The 27,909-nt window shown below is 37.6% G+C and overlaps 1 protein-coding gene across 10 annotated transcripts in view; it reads left to right on the top strand.

Moving 5' to 3' along the window:
- DMD (dystrophin) overlaps positions 1-27,909 on the top strand; it is a 1,967,742-nt gene that overhangs the window by 1,920,832 nt on the left and 19,001 nt on the right. For 7 of the 10 annotated variants that reach the window (XM_075200299.1, XM_075200296.1, XM_075200298.1 and 4 more), the window contains 8 exons: positions 72-183; positions 2,554-2,690; positions 4,858-4,896; positions 10,219-10,284; positions 16,453-16,518; positions 18,784-18,942; positions 19,673-19,916; positions 20,841-20,964. In XM_075200299.1, coding sequence (XP_075056400.1) covers positions 72-183; positions 2,554-2,690; positions 4,858-4,896; positions 10,219-10,284; positions 16,453-16,518; positions 18,784-18,942; positions 19,673-19,916; positions 20,841-20,964 — 947 coding nt within the window. The remainder of the gene's footprint in view (positions 1-71; positions 184-2,553; positions 2,691-4,857; positions 4,897-10,218; positions 10,285-16,452; positions 16,519-18,783; positions 18,943-19,672; positions 19,917-20,840; positions 20,965-27,909) is intronic. The other 3 variants (XM_075200300.1, XM_075200295.1, XM_075200297.1) reach the window with 1 other exon arrangement.

Raw genomic sequence — 27,909 nt, 5'->3', positions numbered from 1 at the left:
TCTGGACAACCATTTGCTGTGCTTTTCCTTACTGGGCATATTTTTGATGTTGTGTTTATTTTCTTCTTCAGATACAGAAGTTTAAAGCACTTTAACTATGACATCTGCCAAAGCTGCTTCTTTTCTGGCCGTGTTGCAAAAGGTCACAAAATGCACTATCCGATGGTGGAATATTGCACTCCTGTAAGTCTAAATATGACAACTTTTTTTCTTCCTATATCCATATATAGTGTGCTTACACAGTCCATACTTATCAGAATGTTACTGTTAAATTACAGTTAAATACACATAAATAGGAATATGAAGTTACTATCACTCTATGCGTTTATAAAAGTACCCATGCCTAGATGTACCGTTTTAATGTGGTCATCTTTATTGACTAGCGAAGTGAGCTGTTTTTTTTTTTTTACTATACATGTAACATATTGGCTACCATACATTCTGAGCAATGTCAAAGGACAATGTTTTTTGGGGTATGGGTGGTGATCATGTTATTTCCCTACATCCAATAATTCTATTAACTTGAGATAGCCAAGTTATCTTTCATACCTACAAGTTTTAGAACAAATATATATATATATATAATATCCTACATGAAAGCTGTCTTTTCAAAGTGTGAAAAAATTGGGCTATTTGGAAAACAATGTTACTGAAGTTATTCAATTGCAAATTCCTTGTCAAAATGAATGAACTGTAAGTTTGTTTTTGTTTTTTAACATACAGACTTATCCATTTGAAGAGATTCTACCATTTATTTTTAGGTTTATATGATCTTACACACCTATTCACTTTAAGTAAAGAGCTAGTTTAACACATTGGATCTGAGTTATTAAGAAGAACAAGGCAAAAAAAGGAGTAAACTTTAGCCTGGACAAACCATGCTACAATGCATGGGGTGCATGTTAGTTTATTATTTTGCACTTAAAGAAAGTACTGACTTTATTGTCATGTAGCACACAAATACTTGATATCTTTATTTTTACACTGAAATTTAGAGTTGATCTAGGACATGCTCTAGCCCAACTATAAATCTGCCCCCACATTTTATATTTGCCACTCCCTCCAATGCAACATGGTTTTGCCGAGGTGCAATGTTACTCCTTCCTTTGTTCTCCTTAATGACTCGGACCCACTGTATTTAAATCATCCTTTGTAACAGTTGTGTTTAATTAACCCTAATATGTGTATGGAGTGCAACCCAACGTTGTGATAGCAGATTCAATAGATATGTTTAAGAAAGGGTTAGACAAATTAATTAAAATGAAGGATAGTAGTGGATATAGGGAAAAATAGGACTGCAATATTGGGTCTGGAGGGATTTTTCTCGATTGAAACAGATTGGCATTTGCTTAATCTGGATTTCAAATATAAGAGAGGAATCGCAGGAGATCCAAAATAGGTTGAACTTGATGGACTGGTATCTTTTTATCAACCTCATCAACTATGTTACTATGTGTGTTACTAACAAATGTTGTTTCTATAGTGAGTTCCATAACAGTGCAGTAAGCAGTGATTGGAGGTAAAGAACCTCCCTATTCTATAACAAATACTACCGCTTTATCCTTCCATGATGATGTTTTATATTGGAGGTAAAAGTGGTGATCTTTGTTATAGGACATACAGGAAGTTAGCCTCTATGTTAAAGACTATTTACCCCCACTTTGTGCTTCCAACATTTTTAGAGAATTCTCCCTAATAGTTTATATAAACTACATTCCCAGGTTATTACTCTTCTTTTTTACCTTTTGTCATCTTAAATTCAAACTCTTACATGATAATTATCATTTTTTTAAAAAATTTTTTTAGTTTGTTACTTTCTTACAACCAAGGCATTAGAGATTATGACCCTGAAGATGAATTGGAATGTGTACTAGGGCTTGTTCAATTGGGCTTTGAAAGCTTGTAAACTGATCCTTAATACTGTTTCACAAAATAACATAGGCAAATGGACCTGTACACACACACTTTCTGACAACCATTCCTTTCGCAATTCCCTTGCTTAATTTTCAACCCTCCCAGCTGCGTTCATGAGTATTAATGCACAGTGCTTTGTGCACCATGTTTCAGGAAGGCGTTGATCTGGCTTTTCAATATTGTTGTATTTCAACACTCATCTGTACAGGACTTTATGGTCCTACTACTCTCAGGAACAGATTGGGTGACATGGTTCTTGACTTTTGTTTGTTGGTCCATGCTCTTTGTTTTTCTTGATGTTTTATTGCTTCAGTAAACTGCAATTCATGGCTGAATTTAGCTTTGAACTTTGAGATGCAGTAACAGGACTAAGAAATGCTAAATCCCATTGTCATAAGCCAGTACGTAACGATAGAAGCCAAGTGTTTTCCTGTAAAACATTTAATACCTCAATGCCTACTTTCTCAAAGAGAATGCCAGGCAGAATTTTAAATCCATTGCAGGATTTTCGTTTCTTTTGTCCCTGTTACTTTTCAGCTGCTGTTTCCTTTTCAAAGCAAAGCCGCAGTTTTTTCTTTACTGTTTAAATCATGCCATCAGGTCCCACATTCACAAAGAGATTTATTTGTTTGCTTTCAGACTACATCTGGAGAAGATGTACGCGACTTCGCAAAGGTTTTGAAGAATAAATTCAGGACAAAAAGATATTTTGCTAAACACCCAAGGATGGGTTATCTGCCGGTTCAGACGGTCCTAGAAGGTGACAACATGGAGACGTGAGTGCTTTCCACTGGGCTTGCGCATGCCTGGCCTCTCACCTTTCTTCCCAGTTTGTTTTGTTTATCATTTATTAAATAGCTTTTTTATGTGGGGTTTATTTTGGCTATATGAAACACAAGCTGATATGTTTATTATGCCAGTTTTAACTTTGAGACCGTGCATAAAGAATACACTAGCAACTCAGAAATAAAGGGCGGTGCATAGCAAACATTTACAGAATGTTTTTAATATAGGTAAATGATCTAGATCACAAAATGTGACATATATTACAATTATTAAAATAAAGTGGCCAAAGGTAGTCTGCCATTCCCATGCAGCTCTGTGTAAGGTACTGGGTAAGGATTGTTCAATGTTAGATGATGATTTATTGGCTTGTACATGGCAACCTTCAGTTTTTACTTAATACAATGCACAATCTTTCTGGTTTCCTTATGTACTTTTTTTTCCCCCATGTCTTATGGTTTGGTTTCATTGGGCTATGGCAAAAATCAGCTATGCTCTTTGCATTACCTATAGTTTACTCATAGAAACATAGAATTTGATGACAGTAAGAACCTCTTGGCCCATCTACTCTGCCTAATTTTTAACCGATGGTAACCTCAAACCCTGTTTGATCCTTTATTCTATTTAAGCATATACTTATGTCTGCATGTTTAAAGTCCTTAACTAACTTTTTGTTATGTGTCAAGGCACAAAGACCACAAAGCTTTACCTGTTTTTATAAAGACATGACCAAAAGGTACAGAAGGCATCTAGAAGGAAAATGTAATGTATTTAATGTTTTAGGCACATGAAATCCAATAAATGAATGTAATGTAAAGGTTAAAAAACTCTTCTAACAAATTATGTCGTCCCCACTAGGTAACAGGAGTCACAAGTTTTGGAAAGTTTCCTAACTGGATTTGATACAGTTTATAATGTGTACATTTCAGTCAGTTAATCTACAGTGACTTCTCTGGCCCGCCCCGTGTGTATGTGAAGTCACCAGTCCAGGCAGGCTTGTAGACTTGCTCTGTAGGAACACACCATCTCTCACACTGTACTGGCATGGGTGTAGAAGCATCTCCCTCCTGAACTTGCATAATTGTGAAACATGAAGAGCAGATAAGAAAAAAATATGTTGTTCATGCATTGAGCCAGACTCCAAACAGTTGCGTAAATTGTAAAATGCACGTCCATTAATGAAAAATGCAGCATACCCCTTAGGTAGATGGCAATGCTGTAATGGTAGTGCAAAGATATGAATGTTTCATATAAATCAATGTCTTCTCTTTTATGCTCCTTTTTCATCCAATTTTCATGAGTCCAAAATGTGTGACGTGCACAGATATGATTTTACCTTTAAGCTATCAGAATCATTTAGAAGAGAACAGAGTATAGGGGATCTTTCTGTACTGTTGTCCACTACTGGTTTAAGAAGCCATGTTTTTTATTATGTTAATACATGAAATATACATGGCACACATCAAACCTCAAATTATTCTAGAGCAGTCTATGGAAAAAGCTGATTTCTTGCTAACAGTGATTTCTAAAGAATTGTTTTATCTAAGCGTATTTATTCATGTAGCTATCAGACAAACGGCAGGTGCAAATCTGAAACGGTTTGCTGCCCCATCTGCCAGGAAGATAGCAGATTACATGAATAGTTTAGGAAACCTCCTGTTGATAGCAGAGTTCCAGGAGGAGGGTGATCTCTCCACAATGCCATCTGTCCTGTTGCTTGCACAGGATTCCAAAGTTCCTGTACGCAGTAAAACAATGGGCCAGCCACACATCCTGCTGTCTTCAGTTTCATTTAGCCAACTCACACATTACATACATGTTCTGAAATATTTACTGTAAATTAATTTAGGGCTACAAAAATATTTCTTATGACTTTGTAAGCTGATTCAATTTAAAGTCAGTAAAAGTTCAAATAAATCAATAAAATAATCCTAAAACATAATTCTTGGTGAGCATTTCTGTTTTATTGGGATGTGTTTTCAAATGAGTCGTTTTTAATAATATACTGGTTCAGCTTGTATTTCTCGATTTGTAACATATGTATGTATAGTTTTCTGCGTTGGCTGCTTTAATTAGCGTTTATGTTGATGTCATAAACCTCATCCCACTTTTGTGTTCTCTGCTCTACTTTCTCTTCACCGCCTCATTTTTGTCTTTCAGTCCTGTTACTCTGATCAACTTCTGGCCAGTAGATTCTGCGTGAGTACTTTTTATTTTTGCGCTACTGCTTTTGCTTCATGTGTGTTTATTGCTCCACTTTTTTTTTTTTTTATCCATGAGTTCGTCTTCAATCCTGTTTCTATGCCCTCTTCTCAAAGTTTAAGCATGACATGTGTAGCGTTAAAAATGAAGACCACCATATTTCCATAATGTAACAGGTACTAAGAAATGATCAGTGAATTTAGACCCAAGACAAGGACCGTTTCAGTGTGGATTGTCTGTACTATAACTGTCAGCGCAGTCATTCAAGGGTACTAAATGTGAAATAAAAATGGAGGCATCATGTCACTTTTTTACAAATACGATACCAGTATGCCAACTGGTGATATTCAATAGCTGTGGCAAACAGATCACTCATGTTTGATGCTGGCTACAGCGGGAGCAACCACATGAGCATTTACAGTACACGTGTGCAGCATATTTTGTATTATTTATTTTATGTCGACACTTGGCCACGTGTTTTCTCTGCCTTCTTAAAATGCAGTTGATCCATTCACTGTAGGAATTAATAGAATACATTGCAGCAGAGAACACAGCCATCCATTAGAATAACAGTGTAAAAGTTTCCTAATCACATATGCAATGGAGCGAGGGGGAGGGGGGGGGGGGGGGGGGATATGACCACCACTGGATACATACAGATTTCTACAAAGTGATTTCTCTAACACATGCGATATAGAAGATGTATATTTAATAGCAATCCAGACATGGGGAATACAGACTGGACTAATATCTATGTAATCAGTACTTGTTATTCCCCAATGTGCTTGTAGATACAGGAGAGCAGACAAATAGATCTATTCAAAGGAGAAGGATGCATGTTATATTCTATTTGATGGCTGAAGGTTTACTAATTAATTTCCTGCAGACACCTATTGTGATAAGCATGTATTGCTGTGTGAATGGAAGAGATCTGAATTCCAGTACAAACGTCAGGCATGTTTACCGCTCTGTTTCTTAGAATGTCGTCTACATTATGTCAAAATAATATTTAATAATGCACATATTCCCAATTAAATGTCTGATCAAAAATGTAGACCTACACTTTACATAAACTTACCTTGCTAATTTAGGATTTTTTTTACATTCAAATGCATATATTCACCTTCGGTTGACAGTCCCCTCCCAAACGACAAAAATATTAAGATAAGACCCATTTCTAAAACAGCTCTACAAAACAACCAATACCCAATTGTATATCAAAGGCAACCACCCTTATAGTTACAGTACAAAGCAAGACAACCATATTAGGTGGTGTGTGTGTGTGTGTGTGTGTGTATATACTTATAAGTAAAACAATTATTTAAATTAATTAAACATGTTTATTGTGTGTTACTGAAAACATTTACAATTAACTTGAATGGGGATAATCTATAAACCAATATTCCAGGGTGAGTACGATTCTTTATAAGGCTATAATATTAATAACAATGGTTTTATTAAATTCTTCATTTCTCCTCTCCCCCCCCCCCCCCCCCTTTTGCATATGCACTTACTTGACACTTTGAAAACGAGCTTTGGAAATCTGAAGTCCTGCTGTTGCTCTGACTTCTCTATACCGAGGCTCTATTTCTGATTCAGGATAGATGGTCAGTCTGAGGACTTTCAGTGTAACACCACCATAGAGCAAGGGCGGACGGATGAGAGGGAAAATCCTTGTGTAATTACCTTCTTTTTATTGTGTTAAAATCAAATAAACTATAAGGATGCGCTCACATTAAATAAAATAGCATGTATTCCATACAATCCACTATTGGAGTGCTGCAAGTGGTGATAAAATAGCTTAAATCCACATTAAGAAAGTTTTACTTTCCTTGGGGTCTGATTGTAGAGCCTCTGTCCCACAATGGATAGGCATAAAACAGCCACACCTTCAAAGTCTTATATTCAACCCTTAAGGGTCTTTGTCAAGGCATTGATTGGGGAAAGGGGATGATTTTTATTGATGTGATAATTAGACCAGTCACTTAAGCTGGGTACACACTACACAGTTTTCATCCAATAATCGGCTAAATCAGCCGACATACGACCGCTTGTTCAAAAGTCGGGTCAGTGTGTGCAGTGACATGATGGTCGAAAGTCTGCCCAAATGGACGATTGTCGCCTCATTTGGTTGGTCGTACCGTTTAATATTTTCGTTCCAATCTCGTTTCCGCTGTGTAGTGTGTATAAACTTCCGACCAATCCACAACAGTGAGTACGAAATTAGTCATTGCTCACGACAACATGGCTGTAAAAAGTCGCTAAAGGGACGTCCGCTCTTCCCTTTATCGTCCTAAACAAGGCTAGTGTGTATGCAGTCCATGGCCCGAGCGATCGGAACATCGATCGCATGTAAAATCGTTTGGCATAAAAAGTTGGTGGAAAATTCTGTAGTGTGTACCTAGCTTTACAGATAACCAGTACATGCTGCATCCCATTACAAAGCTTCTAGGACATTTATTTTAACAATCCGCTTAAAAATATAAATGCAATACAATAGTATATGTAATTAAGTCCTTTCAACGTCATAAAGCTGTAATGCGATAGAATTACCCATTTTTTTACTGTTCTAAAAAACTCCTCTATATAGAGATGATAGAGCGACAACAGGATTTTGAAAGCTCAATTTCTCATTGTGCCAAAGGGGAAAGAGGAGGAAGGAAGAAGTTAATAATGAACATTGTTATTAATATCATAACGTTATAAAGAATTCTGCTCCTCCTGGAATATTGGTTTCTAGATTAACCTGATACAGTTTAATTGTAAATGTTTCAAGTAACACACAGTAGACCTGTGCAATTTAAATAATTGTTAAAGAATAAGTACGTATATATACAACAGCGTCTGATACGTTTATTTGGCTTTGTACCATCCTAAAATATGTGTGCCAATCTTGGGTAATAGCTGCAAGTTTCAGCAGATTTTACAGTCTTGATGTAAAAGTATTAATGAGAATAATCAATAATACTTATTGCTGTTAGCTTGAATTTTATTCAAAGTAAATAACTGAGTGGAAAATATAGTTTTGGCCACTACTTTTTATGTAAATTTTACATTTAAAAAATCTATTCACACTTGTAGTAGTAAAAATAAAACAAAACTGAAGACTAAAATTCCAAATCCCTTATTCTCACATATAATTAATTTGTGTTGAAGTTGAAACAAATAGATGCACATCCAAGTGATATTGTATAAGTGGTCATTTTTTTTCTTTCTGTTGTGATTTATTTTCGATTAATTACATTTCCTTTAAACATCATATACAGACTTGTTTCCCAGCCTGGGTAGAGTTTTATCTTTTATGATTTAATATTTAAGCATTGTTTGGCCATTACACAGAATATGGCTGTGGTCATATCTCAGATATGTGTAGTTCTTTTTATTAGTTGTATTCATCATAAATTGATCTATATATACACCAATCAGCCACAACATTAAAGCCGCTGACAAGTGAAGTGAATAACATTGATTATTTTGTTACAAAGGCACCTGTCAAGGGGTCAGATATATTTGTTCGGAAGTGAGCAGTCAGTTCTTGAAGTTAATGTGTTGGAAGCAGGAAAAATGGTCAGGATATGAGCAACTTTGACAAGCGCCAATTTGTGATGGCTAGACGACTGGGTCAGAACATCTCCAATACGGCAGGTCTTGTAGGGTGTTCCTTGTATATAGTGGTTAGTACCTACAAAAATTAGTCCAAGGATGGACAACTGGTGAACCATATATAGGTTCATGGGTGCCCCCAAGGCTCATTGATGTGTGTGGGGGAGCGGAGGCGGGTCCGTCTGGTCCAGTCGCACACAAGAGCTACTGCAGCACAAATTCCTGAGAAAGTTAATGCCGCTATCATGCAAGTGTGTCAGAACACACAGTGCATTGCAGGTTGCTGCGCATGGGGCTGAGTGTCTTCAGAGCGCTTAAGCACTCACACTGACTGATCTACATAGACCAGTCAGAGTGCCCATGCTGACCTGTGTCCACCAGCAAATGCACCTGCAATGGGCACGTGAGCACCAGAACTGGACCATGGAGCAATGGAAGAAGGTGGCCTGGTCTGGGGAATCACATTTTCTTTTACATTATGTGGATGGCCAGGTGTGTGTGTGTTGTTTACCTGAGGAAGAGATGGCACCAGGATGCACTGTAGGTTTCTATAGGCAAGCCTGCAGAAGCAGTGTGATGCTCTGGGCATGTTCTGCTGGGAAACCTTGAGTCCTGGCATTCTTGTGGATGTTACTTTGACATGTACTACTTAACTAAACATTGAGGCAGACCAAGTACTTCCCTTCATGGCAACAGTATTCCTTGATGGCAGTGCCATCTTTCAGTAGGATAATGTGCCCTGCCACACCGCCAAAAATTGTTAGGAATGGTTTGAGAAACTTGACAAAGAGTTCAAGGTGTTGACTTGACCTCCAAATTCCTCATATCTCAATCTGATCGAACATCTGTGGGATGTGCTGGAAAAAGAAGTCCTAGCCATGGAGGCCCCTTTCCACAACTTACAGGATCTGCTGCTAACGGCTTAGTGCCAGATACCAAAGGAGACCTTCAGAGGTCTTGTGGAGTCCATGCCTCAATGGGTCAGAGGTGTTTTGGCAGCACGAGGGGAACCTAAACAATATTAGGCAGGTGGTTTTAATGTTGTAGCTGATCGGGATATATATACTTCTCTGTTATGACCTTTTCTTGATTGGTAAAATCCACTGACCTCTTGTTTCGATATCGCAAGAGACTGTGCTTGTTTTTCTCTCTTGGTCTCTGTCCTTTTTCTTTGTTATGGCTTACACATGTGGACGGTTTCTCGTGGAATTTGACACAACTGCAACAGCTTTGTTGTGTACACAGGTGCTATAAAAAATGGAGATGGCTGTAGCAATTGTCCCTCTGTACAGAGTCTGTGATTAATTGTTATGCTATTTCCAATAGCTGAGAAACACAATAGATCAAGTTTAGACATGTATTATGTATACACTGACTCTGTTTAAACATAGTTTCCAATGTTTTGGCATTTATTTTGGCTTGAATAACTTTCAAGATTTACTCAGATATGACATTTTCGTCCTGTTATATTGATTGGATCAGGATAAGGAAGAGAAGACGGAATTATTGGGAATTTAAAATGTGAAATTTGTTTAACTTTTATGGCAGTGCTTCCATCCTAAGCAGATGGCACAGTATACGTTAAACACACAAAGTGTCCAGCTTATACATAATTTACTGGTTATTACTTGGCAAAGAGCAGTCCGTGACACAATGCAGCTCAAGCACCTTTCTTAATGTGAAAATTGAATTGTGTTTAAATTCTTCTTTCCACAGCCCTGCCTCATCTCCCCAGCTATCACACGATGACACTCACTCACGAATTGAACATTATGCTAGCAGGTATGACTCTATGGCACAAGCATCCAAAACATATCCGAGAGCCTTGTACCGTTTAGTTCATTCCATCAGGAGAGTCTTCCATACTCTGCAACGATTTGTTGATTTTTTTTTTTTCCTATCTGTCAGTCTGCTATTAAACCTCTATCTAGCATTTCATGCCTGTTACTCAGCAGGACCTGAGAAATGAAGCGGTAAAATGTATGCAACCTAATTCCACAATCTCTCTTGCACTAGCAACTTTGATTGCTCCTGTGTAATAGTAAAGCATATATTCAATAATACAGATATTGCAAAAATCTACTATGTTGCACTTAAAAAAAAAAAATATTAAAAATAATCAGATATAAAACTATATAGAATACAAATTACATACAGAGCTAAAACCACCACAACCTTAATATACATAATAAGGAAAGTATAAGTTTGTGCAACTTACTAATAAGCGCCTTGAGTTTGTACTTGAAATATGTACAAAACATATAATTGTATACTAATGTGTTTAATTTCCCAATAGGGGAAAAGGGTGCAGGTGTTATTAAAATGCCTTTGTCTCTTCCATTCACCTTTTGTGCGCACACACACGCATATTAACCTATACTGCATTAGAAAACATAGTGCGGATCTGAATATCATTGGGGCATAATGAGTCATTAAATCATTTTCTAATGTGTTTTCTCTTTGTTTCACATTTGTTTGAAATGTTTGATTTTTGCATGTCTGTGTTTGGCTTCTCACTGTTTTGTATTCTTATGTAAATACATGCAACTGTATTTCATTGCTACTGTAATAAGTTAATCTGTAAAACTAAATAGAATGTCTTCCCCATTAACACAAGAGATTTTTTGTGGAGGCAATGTCTGTTTTTTTTTTTGTTTTTTTTTCCCTATAGTTCTTGAGTATTGAGAGATGTTGGAGCCAGTGCCCTTTCAGTGTGTACACTCTACTTGAAACAGCTTTTTGAAGAATGTAGGGTAGTATGAGACTGGACTCCAGGATATGTTGTAGATGATCAGAATGATTTATTGTAACATCGAAAAAGATATTCTAACTTACTCTCTGGACATTCAAAGGGGTCTCTCTCTCTAACATATACTATTCTTTATATAGGCATATAGTAACAGGGATGGAAAGTCCCATGGCATAGTAATAAGACAAAGAACAATATATCATTGTGGTTACATAGTTCACACCTCAGTTCTTTAGCACTTATAGATGGTTCTAAAACTTCTTGCCAATAAAATAGGAACAAGTTAGAGATGGAGAAGATAGAACCACAAGTTTTAAACATAATGTAAAAAACTACAAACACTAAATCACATTTTATTTCTGTCACAGGGTTTTCTTCGTAAGTCTTTGTTTCAGAAAGCCCGCTCCGGGGATCTATGATCCTAACATGGTACCAACCATCAAGCAATTTTGTATTTTTTTTTTAATAATTACTTATTTTGGGTGGTTGGAAAAACAAGAAACATATATTGATACAGCAGAACAGTGGGTGCATTATACAATAACATCATGCATGATCACAAATAACAAGGACAATATTGATCTAAAGCAAAGGTGAATGTGACTGACTTTAAGAAAAAGGGGGAGTGATGAGTGGGCGCTGGAAGGGTGGTGCAGGCTTAGTAGAAAGATTACAGTGTCCTTTCTCTTCCTACATTAAAGATGCATGTAGGGTGCCTAGAGACAGCGACTATATAGTAGGAAGAGTCTCTTGGTGCTAGGTTATAACTTGTGGGATGAAAGATTTCTCACCGTACATGGGTCAAAAGGAGGAACCTCAAGTGGAGGTAGAACCCTGCTCTCTGCAAAGAATCAGGAGTTCATCATGAATGTTATAAGTAATTTCCTGTATAGTTGCTATGTGTCAAATTTGCTGTTTGAGTGCTGAAAAAGATGGGGAGATTGGCTTCTTCCAGTTTTTGGCTGGTAAATGTCAAGTTCATTTCTTAGAAAATGAATTAAGTTCCTGCAGGGATAACAATGAAGGAATACCCATGGGTCCTTTGCTCCTAGGGCCTCAAGTAGGCACGATCACCAGATGCACATTAGGGTCCCCTTGTGGCCACAGTTTTTCTCTAGAAATTGGGTGAATGGATTATAGTACTACCTGTAGTATACCTTGTAGGAGGTTTAGTTGATCTTATTTTAAATGGAACGTTTAGCTATTCCCAGTCTTGTGTCTTAACATGCCTCCTCATCCGCTGGGTGGCTTAGTTCCCTCTAACCGCGTGGGTATGGCAGGGTCAAACAGGAAGCCATGTATTTGGGGTATCGTTCCATTACATATGGTGTCTGCAAATGCATTCAAATGGGGTACGGTAAAAAAAGAAAAATGAAAACTTTGGTCTTGCTACTTTCTATAATTTGTACACTATTGTTGTGCAAGTCCTCATTCCATTGTACAATCCTTCCTAAGGACAAGACATATCCCTTTTTTTTTTTAGGAAGGCTTCGAGGGAGGAGTAAAGTTAATTTTCAACTCTGTTATTCCAGACCTTAATAAGTTTTATCTGGCCAGCACAGATTATTATCGTTTATTTGTAAGGCGCCACAAGGTTTCCGCAGTGCCGTACATGGTACACACAGTAGACTATACAGGGTAAGACAGTACAGAACAATAAACACAAAGTACCAGTACTTCAGAAACTCCAGGCAGGCAGATACAGTAGAGACGGAGTGGAAGAACAGGTATGGAGACAGGAGGGAAGATGGGCCCTGCTCATACGAGCTTACATCCTAAGGGAGGGTAAACAGAATCAGGTACATAAGGGAGCCAGTGAAGCAACGGGGAGAGAGAAAGGGGGCAGGGGAGAACCAGAAGAGGTGAGAGGTTAAGTGGATGGTTGGTAGGCCTTAAGGAACAGGTGAGTTTTAAGAGCCTGCTTGAAGGAGCACAGATTGGGTGAGAGACGAATGGAGCGAGGGAGGTCGTTCCAGTGAAGGGGGGCAGCACGGGAGAAGTCTTGGATTCTAGAGTGGGAAGAGGTGATCAGAGTGGAGGAGAGGCGGCGATCATTGGCTGAGCGCAGGGAGCGGGCGGGAGTGTGAATGGAGAGGAGGTTAGGGATGTAAGGGGCAGTAGACTGAGAGAGAGCCTTGTAAGTGGTGGTGAGGAGTTTGAAAAGGATTCTGTAGGGGAAGGGGAGCCAGTGTAAGGAAAGACAGAGAGGGGAGGCAGAGGAGGATGCTCTTATATTAACTTCTTATTGTATAATTTGGTTTCGTAAGTTTGCCCCATTGTGCAATAGGTGGTTGGAGGGTTGTTGGGAGATGCAGAGATGTGCACTGTTCTTTCTGCATAGTAATAAGAACTTGCGTAGAGCTGTGGAATGAAATGTATTTGTTTTCAATATATCTCAGAAGCCCAAAAGACATACCACCGGCGTGTCAGAAAATGTAATATGATAAATACTCCAAATGCCCTCTAAAATGTCATGGCAGTATCCCATCAGCTTAGTACAACTTTACAGATGTTAATTAAAGAGCCTACTACAGGCTGACATATTCTGAATAGAAAAGACTGGTGTTCAGTGATGATATATAATCGAAACATCCCTTTTTGTGCTTACATATTAATTTGTTTTACTATTTATAGCCGTTTTTTTCTATTTGATTGTACAAGTATTATACAACTTCAATATTAGACTTTTAATAGTACCCTACCCCTATTACAAACTATGCTTTGTTTGTCTTAGCTGAGATCTCATGTCTTAGCAGGCACCTGTTAAAAGGATATAGGAGAGCATTTAATTATGGTAAAACATCTTTGTGCCATGACCCTTACAACTGCTGACACCCTGATAATCGTAAATCTTATTAACCATAAGGAAATAAATAGCAATGTTAGCAAGTCATCTTATTATCAATTGGAGGATATGAGCTTGAACAAACAATTTGACTATACACCTCCATTAGTCTATGTGCCATGGTGTTTTATAATTCATATGTATTTTTATAGAATATCCCTATAGTTCATTAATCTGCCGTGTGTGAAATAAATCAAGGCATTACCATCCAGATATATCCTATCTATATATGTACATTGCACTGAGAAAGATGTCTGCTTCATCTGGATGACAGGTTCTGTTTAGTGAGGAATTCTACAGTTAAAGTGTGTCCTTCCCTTGTCCAAGTTTCTAATAGTCATACGCTGTGGATATCTGTGCTAGGGCACATAACAACAGCGATCAGAAAAATGCTGCTTTTTGAATTGCACAAACAGAAATGTGGAAGGCTTTGAGAACATTGTTTACATTAATCTTTTGAATTTAAGAGTTAAAAGTGTAACTTTTATACCAGTGATTGTTTACAGCAAAATGGTAGATTCTTAACTGTTGTAATATTTAATTCATCCTCCCTCATACTCCTCTCTTGAATAGACCCCTGCAAACACTCACAATTAAAATAATGGTTTATACCATTCCACGAATGCACGGCATATGTTGCACAGTTACTAGGCCCCTCTATCTAGATAGATAGCCTTGGTGTCACACTTGACTCCGCCCTCTGCTTTTTTCAGACTCTCTCCCATTTCTGTCGACTCCACCTTAAAAACATTAACAAAATACGCCCTTTTCTTACTCAACATGCTACCAAAATGTATTAATTCTCTCATCATGTCCTGTATTGACTATTGCAAACTCCTATCTGTCATTCCTGACACCTATCTATCCATACTTCGGTCCATCCTAAATGCTGCTGCAAGACTGATCTTCCACTCCCTCGCCGCTCGACATCTGCTACTCTACTTTGCAAATCCCTATACTTGCTCCCTGAGTCCTCCAGAGTCAAATTCAATTTACTCATCCTTACCCACAAAGCCCTCCACAGCACTACCTCTGCATACATGTCAACTCGTATCAAAATACTGTCCCTCCCGTCCTCTTGGATCTACTTCTGACCTTCGCCTTGTCTCATCTCTGGTAACCACCTCTCACTCCCGCCTACAAGACTTCTCCCGTGCTGCTCTCCACTTATGGAATTCCTTACCATGCTCAATCCCACAGCCTTCAAATCTTTAGACACTCTTTGAAAAAACTTTTTTTTTTTTAGAGGTGACCTTATCAACAATGACACTAATCACACTAATGTACCTCACAACTGTCACAATCTCCACTCTGAGCCACATTTGCTCCTCTTGTTTTAGGTGTGCCCTATTCCACTTAGAATGTAAGCTTTCTAATGAGCAGGGTCCTTCTTACCCTTTGTTTTCATGTCTGCATTTATTTTGTCTACCTTGTATGTACTTGTCTTATGTATGTGCTGTTTTCCCTACTGCACAGTGCTAGTTAGGGGTATTGGAAAGGTGTTGACTCCTTTCAGATTTTTTTTTTTTTATGGGGTGCACAGGATATTCCACTGTTAATTGTTTAAGCTATGTACAGATTTTGAAAAGATTTTATTTTGAATTATTAAAAATATTTTGCTATATCCTGATCCAACCTGATATATCGTTATAACAGTGGTGATGACAGAAACATATCTGCATGTGTAATCTGCGGTATGCCTGAGAGAGTATTCCATGTACCATAAAACAATGCTTTATTTACTAGTGTTCAGCACTGTAAACTTGACTAAACCTCAAATGGAAATAATTTGTCAATCTAGCACTGTAAATGTGGTACATGCAAGGACATGTCCGAGAGAGATGGAGCGGAAATGTTCATTCCTCTAGCAAAATATATCCAGCTGTAATTAGGGAATTAACCCCCTCACTTACATTACTGTTTATTATAAAGGAGAATATGCAGGAAAATACAATCCTAATGTTACCCTTAACTGTAACAATCGGTTAGAGGTAGACATAAATTACCCATTAGGACAATGATAGCTAACCTGTGACACTCCAGGTGTTGTGAAACTACAATCCCCAGCATGCTTTGCCAGTAGATAACTAACTGTAGTTTCACAACATCTGGAGTGTCACAGCATAGCCATCACCGCATGAGGACCTAGTACATAAAAATAAGAACTAAATACATTGGAGGCCGTTTGTAGTGGACAGGAGAAATGTGATTTGCTCCTGATACTAATGGTGAAAGGTGGGAAACCTGCTAGTTCAGAGAGATCATATCATTATGTGCTTTTGCTTTCGTGAATATGTAACCATGCTTTGTCACAGAAGCCGATCCAATTAACATTGGTAACCTAATGTCTCCACAGGCTAGCAGAAATGGAAAACAGCAATGGATCATATCTAAATGATAGCATTTCCCCAAATGAAAGCATGTACGTATTCTATTATAGTGGTATCTGATTAAAATGCGATATTGTATTATTTAGCACTGTATCAATGTTTAATTTTATTGTATTATTTCTGTAGATTTGGTATGTAGTATAGATAGGTGGATATAGTGACACTTATGTAACTGAAAAATAAATAATGACCTATAATAAGAACCTTGGCCATCGGTAATTTGACATGTGTCACATTACTGGAAGCGTATTGGATGCTTACAAGTGTTCAGCGAAATGGTATTTCAAAATTGTAACCGCTCGTTACCAACAATATTTTCAGCACACAAATGTCATTGTCAAGCAAATATTGGACAATAGCAACCAAGTCAGCCTGCCAGATTAGTGTGTGCGTAATTTAAGAATGATTGGTCCCTATCGCAAACACAAAGTCAAGTGTGAATTAGTCAGTTATAAATATATGTTTTTAACAAACATCAGCAGTCTGAGATTGAAATAAAACATATGTTCTTAAAGGGGACAAATAAAGCCTGCACCTTGGTAAAGATTTTGTGAATGGGAGCTATTTGCTGTCTTTATGTGGTGTGATACTTTAACCTACATCTAAAGAGTTGTTATAAAACAAGAGTAGCCAAGTAACTCTTTGGAACACTTGTTCAGCAAGAGCATTTGAAATATCAAAAGGGTAATACCATTGGTTAAATATGCATCTCTAGTAATCATCCAGCTCTTTCAGATTCTAGTATAAATGCTATCTTTTCATGTTTGCTCTTTCTTTTAAGTGCCCTTCTTAATATTCTTGTGCCTTAGTGATTTAGATTAATTTCCTATGCTTGCCTGTTCTCAGGACAGATTTGGAAGGTGATAAAAGACTAATAGCAATTGACATATTGCTCCATCTCACTATAGATTGAAACTAATGCAAATACAATAATTTTGCCTGAGGAAGATAAATGGTTGTGGTGTCTAAATAATGATTTGTCCTTTATTACTACACAATTAAAAGCAGCTCAGTTAACAATATGTGGTTATCCATGTAGCTTACTTCTGACAGCGGAATGCTTCCTATTTACATGCAAACGGGGGACTTGTTTGATCATTTAAGGATATTTCTTGCTGATGTCTTTAAAGGACCACTGAACATAAAATAAAAGTTGCCCTATATGAAAAAAAGAAATGCTTATGACAAATACATGCATCTGAGTGAACGGTATGGTTCTTTGTTCAGAATGCCTTCCACTCTGTATCCTTATAGGAGAAAAATGTCCTCCATGTTCTATTTTTTATCTTCAATACATTTAGTTCTAGATACATCTATTTTTCAGACTTGGCAGGTATAAAATTCTGCACAAGAATTCTTGTTCTTATCAGACATTATGGGGGGTATTCAATTGTTCCTCCGGGCGCTGCCGGAACGAGCGCGTTAAAACTATTACCGTTTATACGGTAATATTGCGCGTAATTACCGTTCATACGGTAATTTACTCACTCAATTTCAGCTCGCTGCTCAGGGAGCTGCGAGCTGAAATTGAGCGAGTAATTACCGTATAAACGGTAATAGTTTTAACGCGCTCGTTCCGGCGGTGCCCGGAGGAACAATTGAATACCCCCATATTTCTTTTCTTCTTTTTTTTTCTAAAGAAATACAGATAAGGCAACTTCCACAGAGAAAAATACAGTAAAATAATTACTAGTTCCGACTCTGGCTAATAGCCTCAAAACAGTAATATAAATATCTGTGGTAATAGACCTAACTATAAGCTTCACTTTCAGTTGGTACATTTTTTTTTATATAATATCATTAATTTTTAGTAGAAATTTTTCTTTAGGAGTATTATTTACTGTATGCCTTTATAAAATTGTATAGTATTAGCGATATCAAGCCGATATTTTTACAATTTATTTTTATTTGTTTATATCTAAAGCTGGGTACACACTACAGAAAATGTCTCCCTCTCCCGATGTGTTCTCTATAATGATTTTACCAACAACTGATAGAAAAATAAAAAAGATAAAGTCACGATCAGTATGTGACGAGCGAGAATCCAGTTTAAAAACGATACAATGGGCTTTGGAACAATAATTGCTCATGGTTGCGGTGTACACACTGTGATTGCAGTGTACACACTGTTTATCGTCTGATTGATCCGATAATTGGCTGAAAACACTGTAGTGTGTACCCAGCCTTAGGCAGGTACAATGCAAATTATTTTCTCCCATGTTCTGGTTTACAAATCACCAATTACTCTGTTAGATTGGTTTGCATTATACCAAACATACACGTTCTTTGTTCTGCAGAGATGATGAACATTTGCTTATCCAGCACTACTGCCAAAGCTTAAACCAGGAGTCCCCTCTAAGCCAACCCCGAAGCCCTGCACAGATACTGATCTCCTTGGAGAGTGAAGAGCGAGGGGAACTGGAAAGGATCCTTGCTGACTTGGAAGAAGAGAATAGGTTAGTTTAACATTCATAATATCTGTATGATTAGTTACACTTGGGTGTAATTGCAGAAATACAACAGTGATGATGTGATGGCTGGTGCCATCTGCTGTTTTCAAGAGGAATTCCACCCTTTGGTCATAGTTCGACAATAACCCTCCTTTCCTATGTGAAGGTCCCTCACAGTCCAGGATTTACCACAGGTGCTCTACGAAACAGAAGCCACCTCTCGAGGGTTGCTCTTGCAAAAGGCAACATCCATAATTTAACAAGGATGATGTAGTTTAGCTCACAATTAAACCTGTGTGATTAATTGTTGGGGACTGGTTAACAGTCTTTTTTCTTCATGTACCCTGTGTATGTTAGTTCTCCAATTTATTTGATAAGTTGTAAGTGTCCTTGATTGCATGGTCCTCCACACCTATTGTTTTATACTGGCCATTTTTATTTTTTTTATGTTATGTTCCTCCTTATAAGTACGGCTACCCTTTACGTTGTTTCGTAATGTCGGTGCTATATAAATTGCATGAAATAGAAGAATAGTTTTACATAGTTATAAGTACAAGATGCTCAGGAACACAGGATAACTTTTAGGCCTGATTATTTAAAATATAAGGTTTATAAATATCGCTGTTATTTAAGTAGTTTAATTATACATACAGTATGAATTTCCTTGAACTTTTAGTGCATGTGTATTATAAATATCTATTCCTCATGCCTGATTACTTTTCCTTTTTTGCCAAAGAAATTTGCAGTCTGAATATGATCGGTTGAAGGAGCAACATGATAACAAGGGATTGTCCCCACTGCCCTCCCCTCCAGAAATGTTGCCAGCGTCCCCACAGAGCCCACGTGATGCAGAACTCATTGCAGAAGCCAAGCTACTGCGCCAGCACAAGGGACGTCTCGAAGCCAGAATGCAAATACTGGAAGATCACAACAAGCAATTAGAGTCACAATTGCACCGGCTTAGACAATTGCTAGAGCAGGTATGTCACAAGCTCCTTCAGTGCCATAAAGTTGAGTAGTGCTTCATAGACATTTGGTAGTTCGTAGCTTAGTATAGGTGTAGCCAGTCTATAAAAGAATATATGGCATTCTGTGTGTTAAAGTGGTAGGTATATTTATTTAAATAGGTCTTTAAAGTAGGTTTACTAAAATGCAGTTTGACACAGTCAGTTTGTGTAGGGATGAGTCGGGGGCAAAAACAAATTCACTTACCAGTTCTATTCATATTTTGTATTCCTGGTCCTTCAGTGGTTTATGCCATATTTGTTTGTATAGAGTTTTGGCATATAATCATCATCATTTATTTATATAGCGCCAACATGTTCCGTAGCGCTTTACAATTGGGGACAAACACAGTAAAGTAATAAACTAACTGGGTACGACAGACAAAGTGGTGATAAGGCCCTGCTCATATAACATTAGATTACAAGAGATAGATGGGAATGAGGAAGCAGGAAGAGAGAAATACTGTTCCTTGCAGCTTAGAGTATCCACCAACTGAGCTATGATAAAACCACTCCTATCCTCCTGCCAGTATCTGCTGTTTCCTAAAACTACGCCCCGTACTGCTGCCCGTGAATAACTCAATATGCTGCCAGAATGGATGATTTTTTTCTGACTTGTGCTGCCTGGCCCTATTGCAGTGGGCTGCTACAGCAGAGTAACTGTCTTCCTTGCTGTGCTGATCTTACAGAACCATCCATTGTTGCAGCATTAAGTCTTCGCAGCTTGTGGCTCATTCCAGTCAAAGTGTAGAGTATTTAGAGTAAATCCCAAATCTTCCTCTGCTTTTCTTGTTCCAAACAGCATATATTCATTCTTGACACATGTTGAACTTGACACTCAATGTTTAGGTTGAGAATCATTATTTGCCTGTGGATTTCTTTCGTTTGCTTGTGTTTTAGCCGCAAGCTGAGGCAAAGGTGAATGGTACAACATTTTCTTCTCCTACTCCTTCGCTGCAGAGATCAGAGAGCAACCAGCCCATGTTGCTTCGTGTTGTTGGCAGCCAAACATCAGAATCCATGGGTAAGATTTTCAGCTGCAGAAAATGTTTGTTACCACCAGCAAAATATGAAACATTTATCACTTTCCATTATCATATTTTATATTCTGTATGCAAATGTGTTTTATAAATAGAAGTTACAGGTCCCTGAGAATATAAAGGAAACACGTCATTAACTGAAGGATATAATGTATATAAAAAGCAGGTGATTCCACATAGAATAAATTAAACAAAGCATGTTTAGCGTCATACATAAAAATGATGGACAGAAGCAGCTGGCTAATCATGTAACATGACTTGATGGTATCTATTTCATGTGCAAAACTGCCTTAGACTGTTTTGGCATGGAAGTCTGATGGAAAGATAACATCTCTTGCGGATGGAAACGTCTGCTCCTATACTGCGATCTCCATGCAGTGGTTCAACATGGTAGAGAAACACAATCTATGAATCGGTTAACTTCATTAAGAACATTCTGTTGAGAAGTTCACATGGAGGGATACTTTGGTAGCCCAATGCCCTGTTTAATACATGTTGGTGTTACCTTTATTTTGGTACTTACCTGCATTGCCAACAGCCACATATGTATATGCAAAAGTGCCAGTAATTTGTTAGGAATTCTGTTGGACACCGTAGGAAGCCACCCTCATTTTAAAAACAGGACAATAGCTTACACCCAGCTAAGCTAGCACAAGTATATTTTCAATACCACAAATTTTAAGTTCTGGTATGGTATGATAATGTTTTAATATGCTGGATCAACACTTAATTTAGGTTAGGGTGCCTTTAAAAATTCAGCATACTCAAGATAAAGATCAGTCAGTGCTCACTCTAGCTGTTGTCACTTTAAATCTTTATTACAATGAAATACACTCTACACAGGAGTGTTTTTATGTGCTGTGGTGGTTTCAAGTGTGCTGATTTAACAAAACTAAGTGGTTACCTAGATTTTAACAGCTTTATTTTGCATTATTTGTAGGAAGCAGCAAAGGCAACTAAACTACTGTCATGAAGCCAACGCCAAAGTTTAATCTAGTCCAAAACATTTTGTAGTATGGGTTTTGTCCCTTTTTTTTATCTTAACAAGTAATCAAGTAACGTTTATTGTAAATCTGCTCTTCATTTCTAATTCTGGCATTACTAGGGTGTTCTTTGTTGTTGTCAGAGTAGGTGTTTCTAAACAGATCAGAAATACATACAAAGGTCTTGTATACACTATACGTTTTTCAAGTTGTGTTCCAAGCAGTATGCAACTCCGTGAAACCAATGGGGAAGTGTTGTTGATCTCTATGCATAATGGAGGTAGTTTATGAAGCGCAAAATGGCCAAGGCTTTGGCAGTTGCATGCTACTCAATTTGCCCAAGTACCTCTTGATCTCTGTTAAAGTGCTTTGGTTTACAAAGCACCATAGTTGCCTTTGCAGAGGAGCAAACATTTGTAATGTTTGAAGGTAGTTGGGTAAAGTGTGGGGTAAAGTTGGGTAAAGTGTGCCTGGTATGGAGTAGGTGCATTGGTGCTCCAAGTTTAGCACAGCAGTGCAAAACAGATTTACAGCTTGCAGAGCAAGTTTATTTAAAGGAGATAAATTGGTACCCATTGGGGGCCTGATTAATCTTCATGCTGTATCTTGAATGAAATAGCTCTGCGTATGCACCAGAATGGGACTTGCGCCAATGAACGCAATTGCGTGCAATTCATGTCTGAATACAATTGCCACTTACTACTGCCTATGACTTTGAAAGGCATAGTGGCCGTGAGAAGGGGTGGACAGATGTTGGCAATGTACTGTAAGGGTGTGTCAGGGAGGTGCCTTTGCACATGTGGCTGAGTCAAGTTTTCTTAAGTGCGTGGTGTCTTTATAGCCGTATCATTTGCACCAGCTACAGGACAGGTGTAAGTGCTGACTGATGGCTACACTTATACATGCCAGAACATGTGTTTGCAAGTAAGAGAAATGCATTTTATGTGCAGCGTACAGTAAGAACACCCTGATTTATGTATTTCATGTAAAGAAAACTGAAAAAACAAAAACATATTATTAATGATTGTATTAAGAGTTGTAATTTTGCATGGGCCTTATGCATGTGCATATACTGCACTGTGTTCTGTTTTGTCTATATATGGCAAATAACGTATAGCGAGAGTGCACTTATACAAATACAAGCGTTTCCATTTGAATTGGAGTATATGACCATACGTGCATACAAGTGTTGTGCGTTAAACATATTAAAATAGTTTTAGTTGATAATAAACAGTAGGTTGTACATATATTTGTTGCCACCATTTGTGGCATGGACGCCCATAGGTTCAGAATCCCAGCTTACTGCCTGCATAACTTCAGCAATTCTTAATGTAAGGCTGGGTACGCACTACAGAAAATTTCTCCCAATTCAATATAGTTAATTTTACCAACGACAGAAAAAAGTCCCGATCAGCATGCCGATTCATGTGTACACATTAAACACGTTTTACAAGATTTCAGATCTGTGCTCTTCATCTGTCATAACCATCTCCTGAAAAGATAGTGACTTTGTAAACTCTATGGAGATCTGCCTACTCTATTGATTGTGAGTGCACACACACTGCAGAATGGGCACGACATCGTTGAACAAGATTTTTAGTTTGGTGTAAACATCAACAATATGATGTGTTTTGGAACGATAATCGTTCATCGTTTGAGCGTACGCACAAATGTCATATCGGGCCAAGTGGTCGTTTATTAGGTGATTGGTCCGATATTCGTCTGAAAACCTTGTAGTGTGTACTCAGTCTAACTCCTGTCTTGCAAATAATGTGCGACAGGAACTCAGTAGTTACCCATGTATTTACATGTACTACTGTTTATTACTATAACATTTCTGTAATCTTTTACACTGATGTTTTGTGTTCCCAATTGCACAATCCAAAGGCAAATCTAAAATGAATTTAAAGTTCCTTTCAGATAAAATGTGTTAAATGCACACTAGCATTTATAAATCCAGCCCTGATTGCGATTGCAAAGAATAATCCCTAAGTAAACAATCATGTCATGACTACAGAACATCAGTCTGAGATTCCCTGTGGTAGCTTCTATAATCAATAGCCTGAATCATTATTTCTATGGCAACAAGCGATGTATTTAGATTAAAAAAAGCATGCAAAGTCATCTTCAATATTATCCTGAGCCGTCACAAAGTATTGATTGTAATGTAATTGAAGATAAAGATCTTTGCTTGTCTAAATATTTGATAACTTAATATGGGAGTACTTATCCATGTGTACACTCATTTGTATTGCACAGAAATATACGGCATGTCTTATAAACCCATGTTATGGTGTAAAAGAATGTGCTAATCCACACTGTTGGGCCAATAGTGAGACGGATACACTTATGCCCTGATACATTAACCTCATTCATCATGTGTAATACAATTCCGGCTTTTACCTATATTTTCGTTACGTCGAATAACTACGGAACCTGTGACATTTCAGAACTTCTTAAGATGCATCTTTCTCTGCAACTTACCTAACGTTCGCTTGGACCACAACACCCATAGACAGGAAGGGGTATATTTACTAAGCAGCGGTTCGGACGAACCGCTGATTCTCAGCGTTTTTCAGTCATTTGATTAAAATGGCAATTTTATTAAAGGCAAAAGCCCATTGGGTTTGGTCTTTACTAAAATGGCTGTTTTAATCACATGACTGCAAAGCGCTGAGAATCGGTGCTTAGTAAATATACCCCGAAGTCTCAGTTGTTGTGCTATTTGCATCTACTAGTGTGCCTTCCTTGTTGACCTGGTCTGTAACACCCAAGTATCCCACGTCTCATCAAAACTGTCAAGTAACCCGCCATGATGTGTTAATCACTATATGTAAACAAGTCTTTTTTAATTTGACCACAATGTATTGTTAGTATAGAAAAAACATTCATTCATTCAACCTTTCAGTTGTCCTAAAGATATGAACAAATCCATAGTACAAAATAGTTTACTTCACCAAGATAACTTGGTGAAGTAACGTATAACATATAAACCATACATAAAATCCTTACATACAGTCTGTAATACTGTATAATATAGTATAGCTCTACAGATCAGATATTATACAATACCACTAAGCCACTCAGAAATAAGTTTCCAGTTTAAATCCCAGTATTATGTTACCACACTGTTACTATGTTTCTATAATGCTTTCTTGTATATATAACGTCAGGGTTTCTTTGGTGTATGTTTATGTAGTGATGTGCGTAAAGCTGAATTAATGGGACTGAATGGGATATCAGTTTTTCCTCTTGTGTGTGTGTGTGTGTTTTTGTTAAGAGTTAGAGTGAGAGAGAGCTTGTTGGGAAGCAAGTGTGCATGTGTATGGTGTAAGCGAGAGTGTAATAGGAGAGAAAGAGTGTGTGTTGTGTATTAAGAGAGAGAGAGCGTGGGGGAGAGAGCATGAGAGCGTGTATGTGTAGAGAGAGAGAGTGAGACTGCATGTGTGTGTTGAGAGAGTATGAATCTATGGAAAGAGCTTGGAGTATGGGTAATTGCAGGGACAACAGGATAGGCAGGGTTAAGTGTATTATAGCAGGGCTAGATAGGGATAAGTACAGTGTTGTAAGGGTTAAATATATTGTAGGGACAGAACATAGATATAAAATATAAGACTTTATTGCAGTGTTATGGGGTGAATAGTATAGATATTTTAAGGTTAATACAAACTTATATTGCAGATAAGATTGTTGTAGATAGGGTTAATACAGTATAGTATTGCAGATATGATTGGTGCAGCTAGTTAGGGTTGGCAGGCTTAAGGTGTCCTGGTGCAGATTAATGTGGTACAGCAGAGAGTGATCCAGGACCCATATGCCATCTCTTTGCAACCAAGTGAGTGTGAATCATCACACTCTGCTGTGTGCATGCTTTAGGTATGAACCTGTTGGAAGCCGGTTCATACAGTCTCTATGCATGTTGTTTCTGCTACATGTGCAAGGCTTAGGCAGCACTGTACACAAGAATGGGAGCAATCACTCCTTCACATGTGGAATATGAAAACTGATCTGTATGTGTTTTTTTTCAATGGTTGGATGATACTTAACAGTTATTTATTTTGTTTTTAAATTTAGTTTAATGCTTCCTCTGTATATAAAAAAAGTACTTTAAAATGTGGTATTAGATTATATATACTGCACATTTAAGCATAAATCTATATTAATTTAGCAGAAATGTGTTGCTCTCCCATCCTGTAATGGAATTGCTGTGAAAAGGGTAGAATTTTGTTACTTTTTTCTTTTACATGCAAGCTATCTTATCTCCGTTCCATATTCAACACTATGAGATGCTTTTTAGCGAACAAATCACTTATTTGGCATAACCCTAAAGCAGCATCCCGTGAAAAAAATAAGGTGTTTTTCCTTTTTCTGTTTTTTCTTCTTTCTTTTTTTTTTTACATTAAGCACTGTGACAGGCTAGAAGGAGGATGTTGGTGTTTACAATTTTCAGGGTTTTTTAAAATCTTTTTAGGCTGCTATTAATGATTTAATATTGGACTACTATGGCAACCACAATCACATGGCACATGGAAGTTATTGAGCAGGACGGCTTTCCCTCTATGCTCTGCTTGTACTATGACATCCTCCTTCTCCCACCCCTCTGCCATCACATAGCATACTGAGAGCTGTGAGCCTGTGTCTGTGTAACATAATGACTGTGTCTGGCAGTCATTTTATTGACAATGAGAGAGCTTTTGAAAGCATATAATGATTTGTAGAGGATTGCTAATGTCTATCAGATACATGCTAGTTAATAAAAAAAAAAAAAAGTGAAAACATTTATGTGGGGTTGCAACTGTAATAAGGGACCCCAAATATTTTTAATTTCTCCAAATATATGATGATCTGGAAATTGTAACTTGACTAGCAGATTGTAGTCTGAGCTCTTTCACTTTTCTGCTATCCAATTCACTGCATCTGAGCTTGTCAGGGCTGCTATTTTTATTTAGTGTGTTGAAACAATGTTGTTCTCTGTAAAACATATTAATCCTTAGACTGGTGTCATGTAGGACCTTTAAGCGCTAGTATTTTTCCAGCTCAAAATCTCTAGCATTCATAGCACTCAAATTGCTCCATGCTGGCACATTGAAGGGAAGGGGAACGGTCATTGTTTGTCACACTGGATTAATTACGCTCCAAAAATATTGAATGTAGCACTATGCAAATGGAACACTGAATTCTAACAAGCATCCATAAGACACCTTGGTGCTGCAGAGGCGCTAACCATTTTAAATGTTGTATTTTATTAAGAAGACTACAAAAATCTTATTATGGCCTTTTATAAGTGGAAATGTGCAATATTCACCCAAATGGTATATTTTGCCAATATAACCCTTATCCTAAATCTAACCATTGGCCATATATACTCTCTTGTAGTGTATATATTGAGTACCTTATTGATCATGCTTTTAATACTCGTGGCTGTGGATATACTGTCTGTGCGCATCCCCATCCAGTATCTTACAAGTCAACATCATTGTGTTGAAACTAACTAGCACAAATAGGTTTTGAATCTAACCAGTTGAAATCATCCATTATATGCAGTCTAGGTTGTGCATAGCTAAAGGATCTGACCAGTAAGCTACTCGCCAGCTACACTCTAATAGAGAGTGCATCTAGCCAGCTGTAAGGTAGAGGATAATGCTGTTTTTTTGGGGGGGGTTTTTTGTTTTTGTTTTTTGCAAAATACATTTTTTTTTTAGGTCTGATTTATATATGTAAAAACTTTATTTTTTCAAACAAAAAAGGTAAGTGAGTATTTCTTCCTTTACCTGCCTCTCACAGCTCAAATATTTTTAGCCCGCGTTTAGCATGTCAACTCGCTATATGTAAATTATGTATCACAACTTACTTTTCCTTACAAAAGGTCATTCTTTCAATTCTAAATTCAAGTGACTTTTTTGTTAGTTTTTAATTGAGGGAGCGTGATCATATCTGTATAATCTA

Source organism: Mixophyes fleayi, chromosome 2 (assembly GCF_038048845.1).
Source record: "Mixophyes fleayi isolate aMixFle1 chromosome 2, aMixFle1.hap1, whole genome shotgun sequence".
Taxonomy (NCBI): Eukaryota; Metazoa; Chordata; class Amphibia; order Anura; family Limnodynastidae; genus Mixophyes; species Mixophyes fleayi.
Note: the sequence above shows the minus strand (reverse complement) of the source record. Positions and strands in the feature narration are given on the sequence as shown.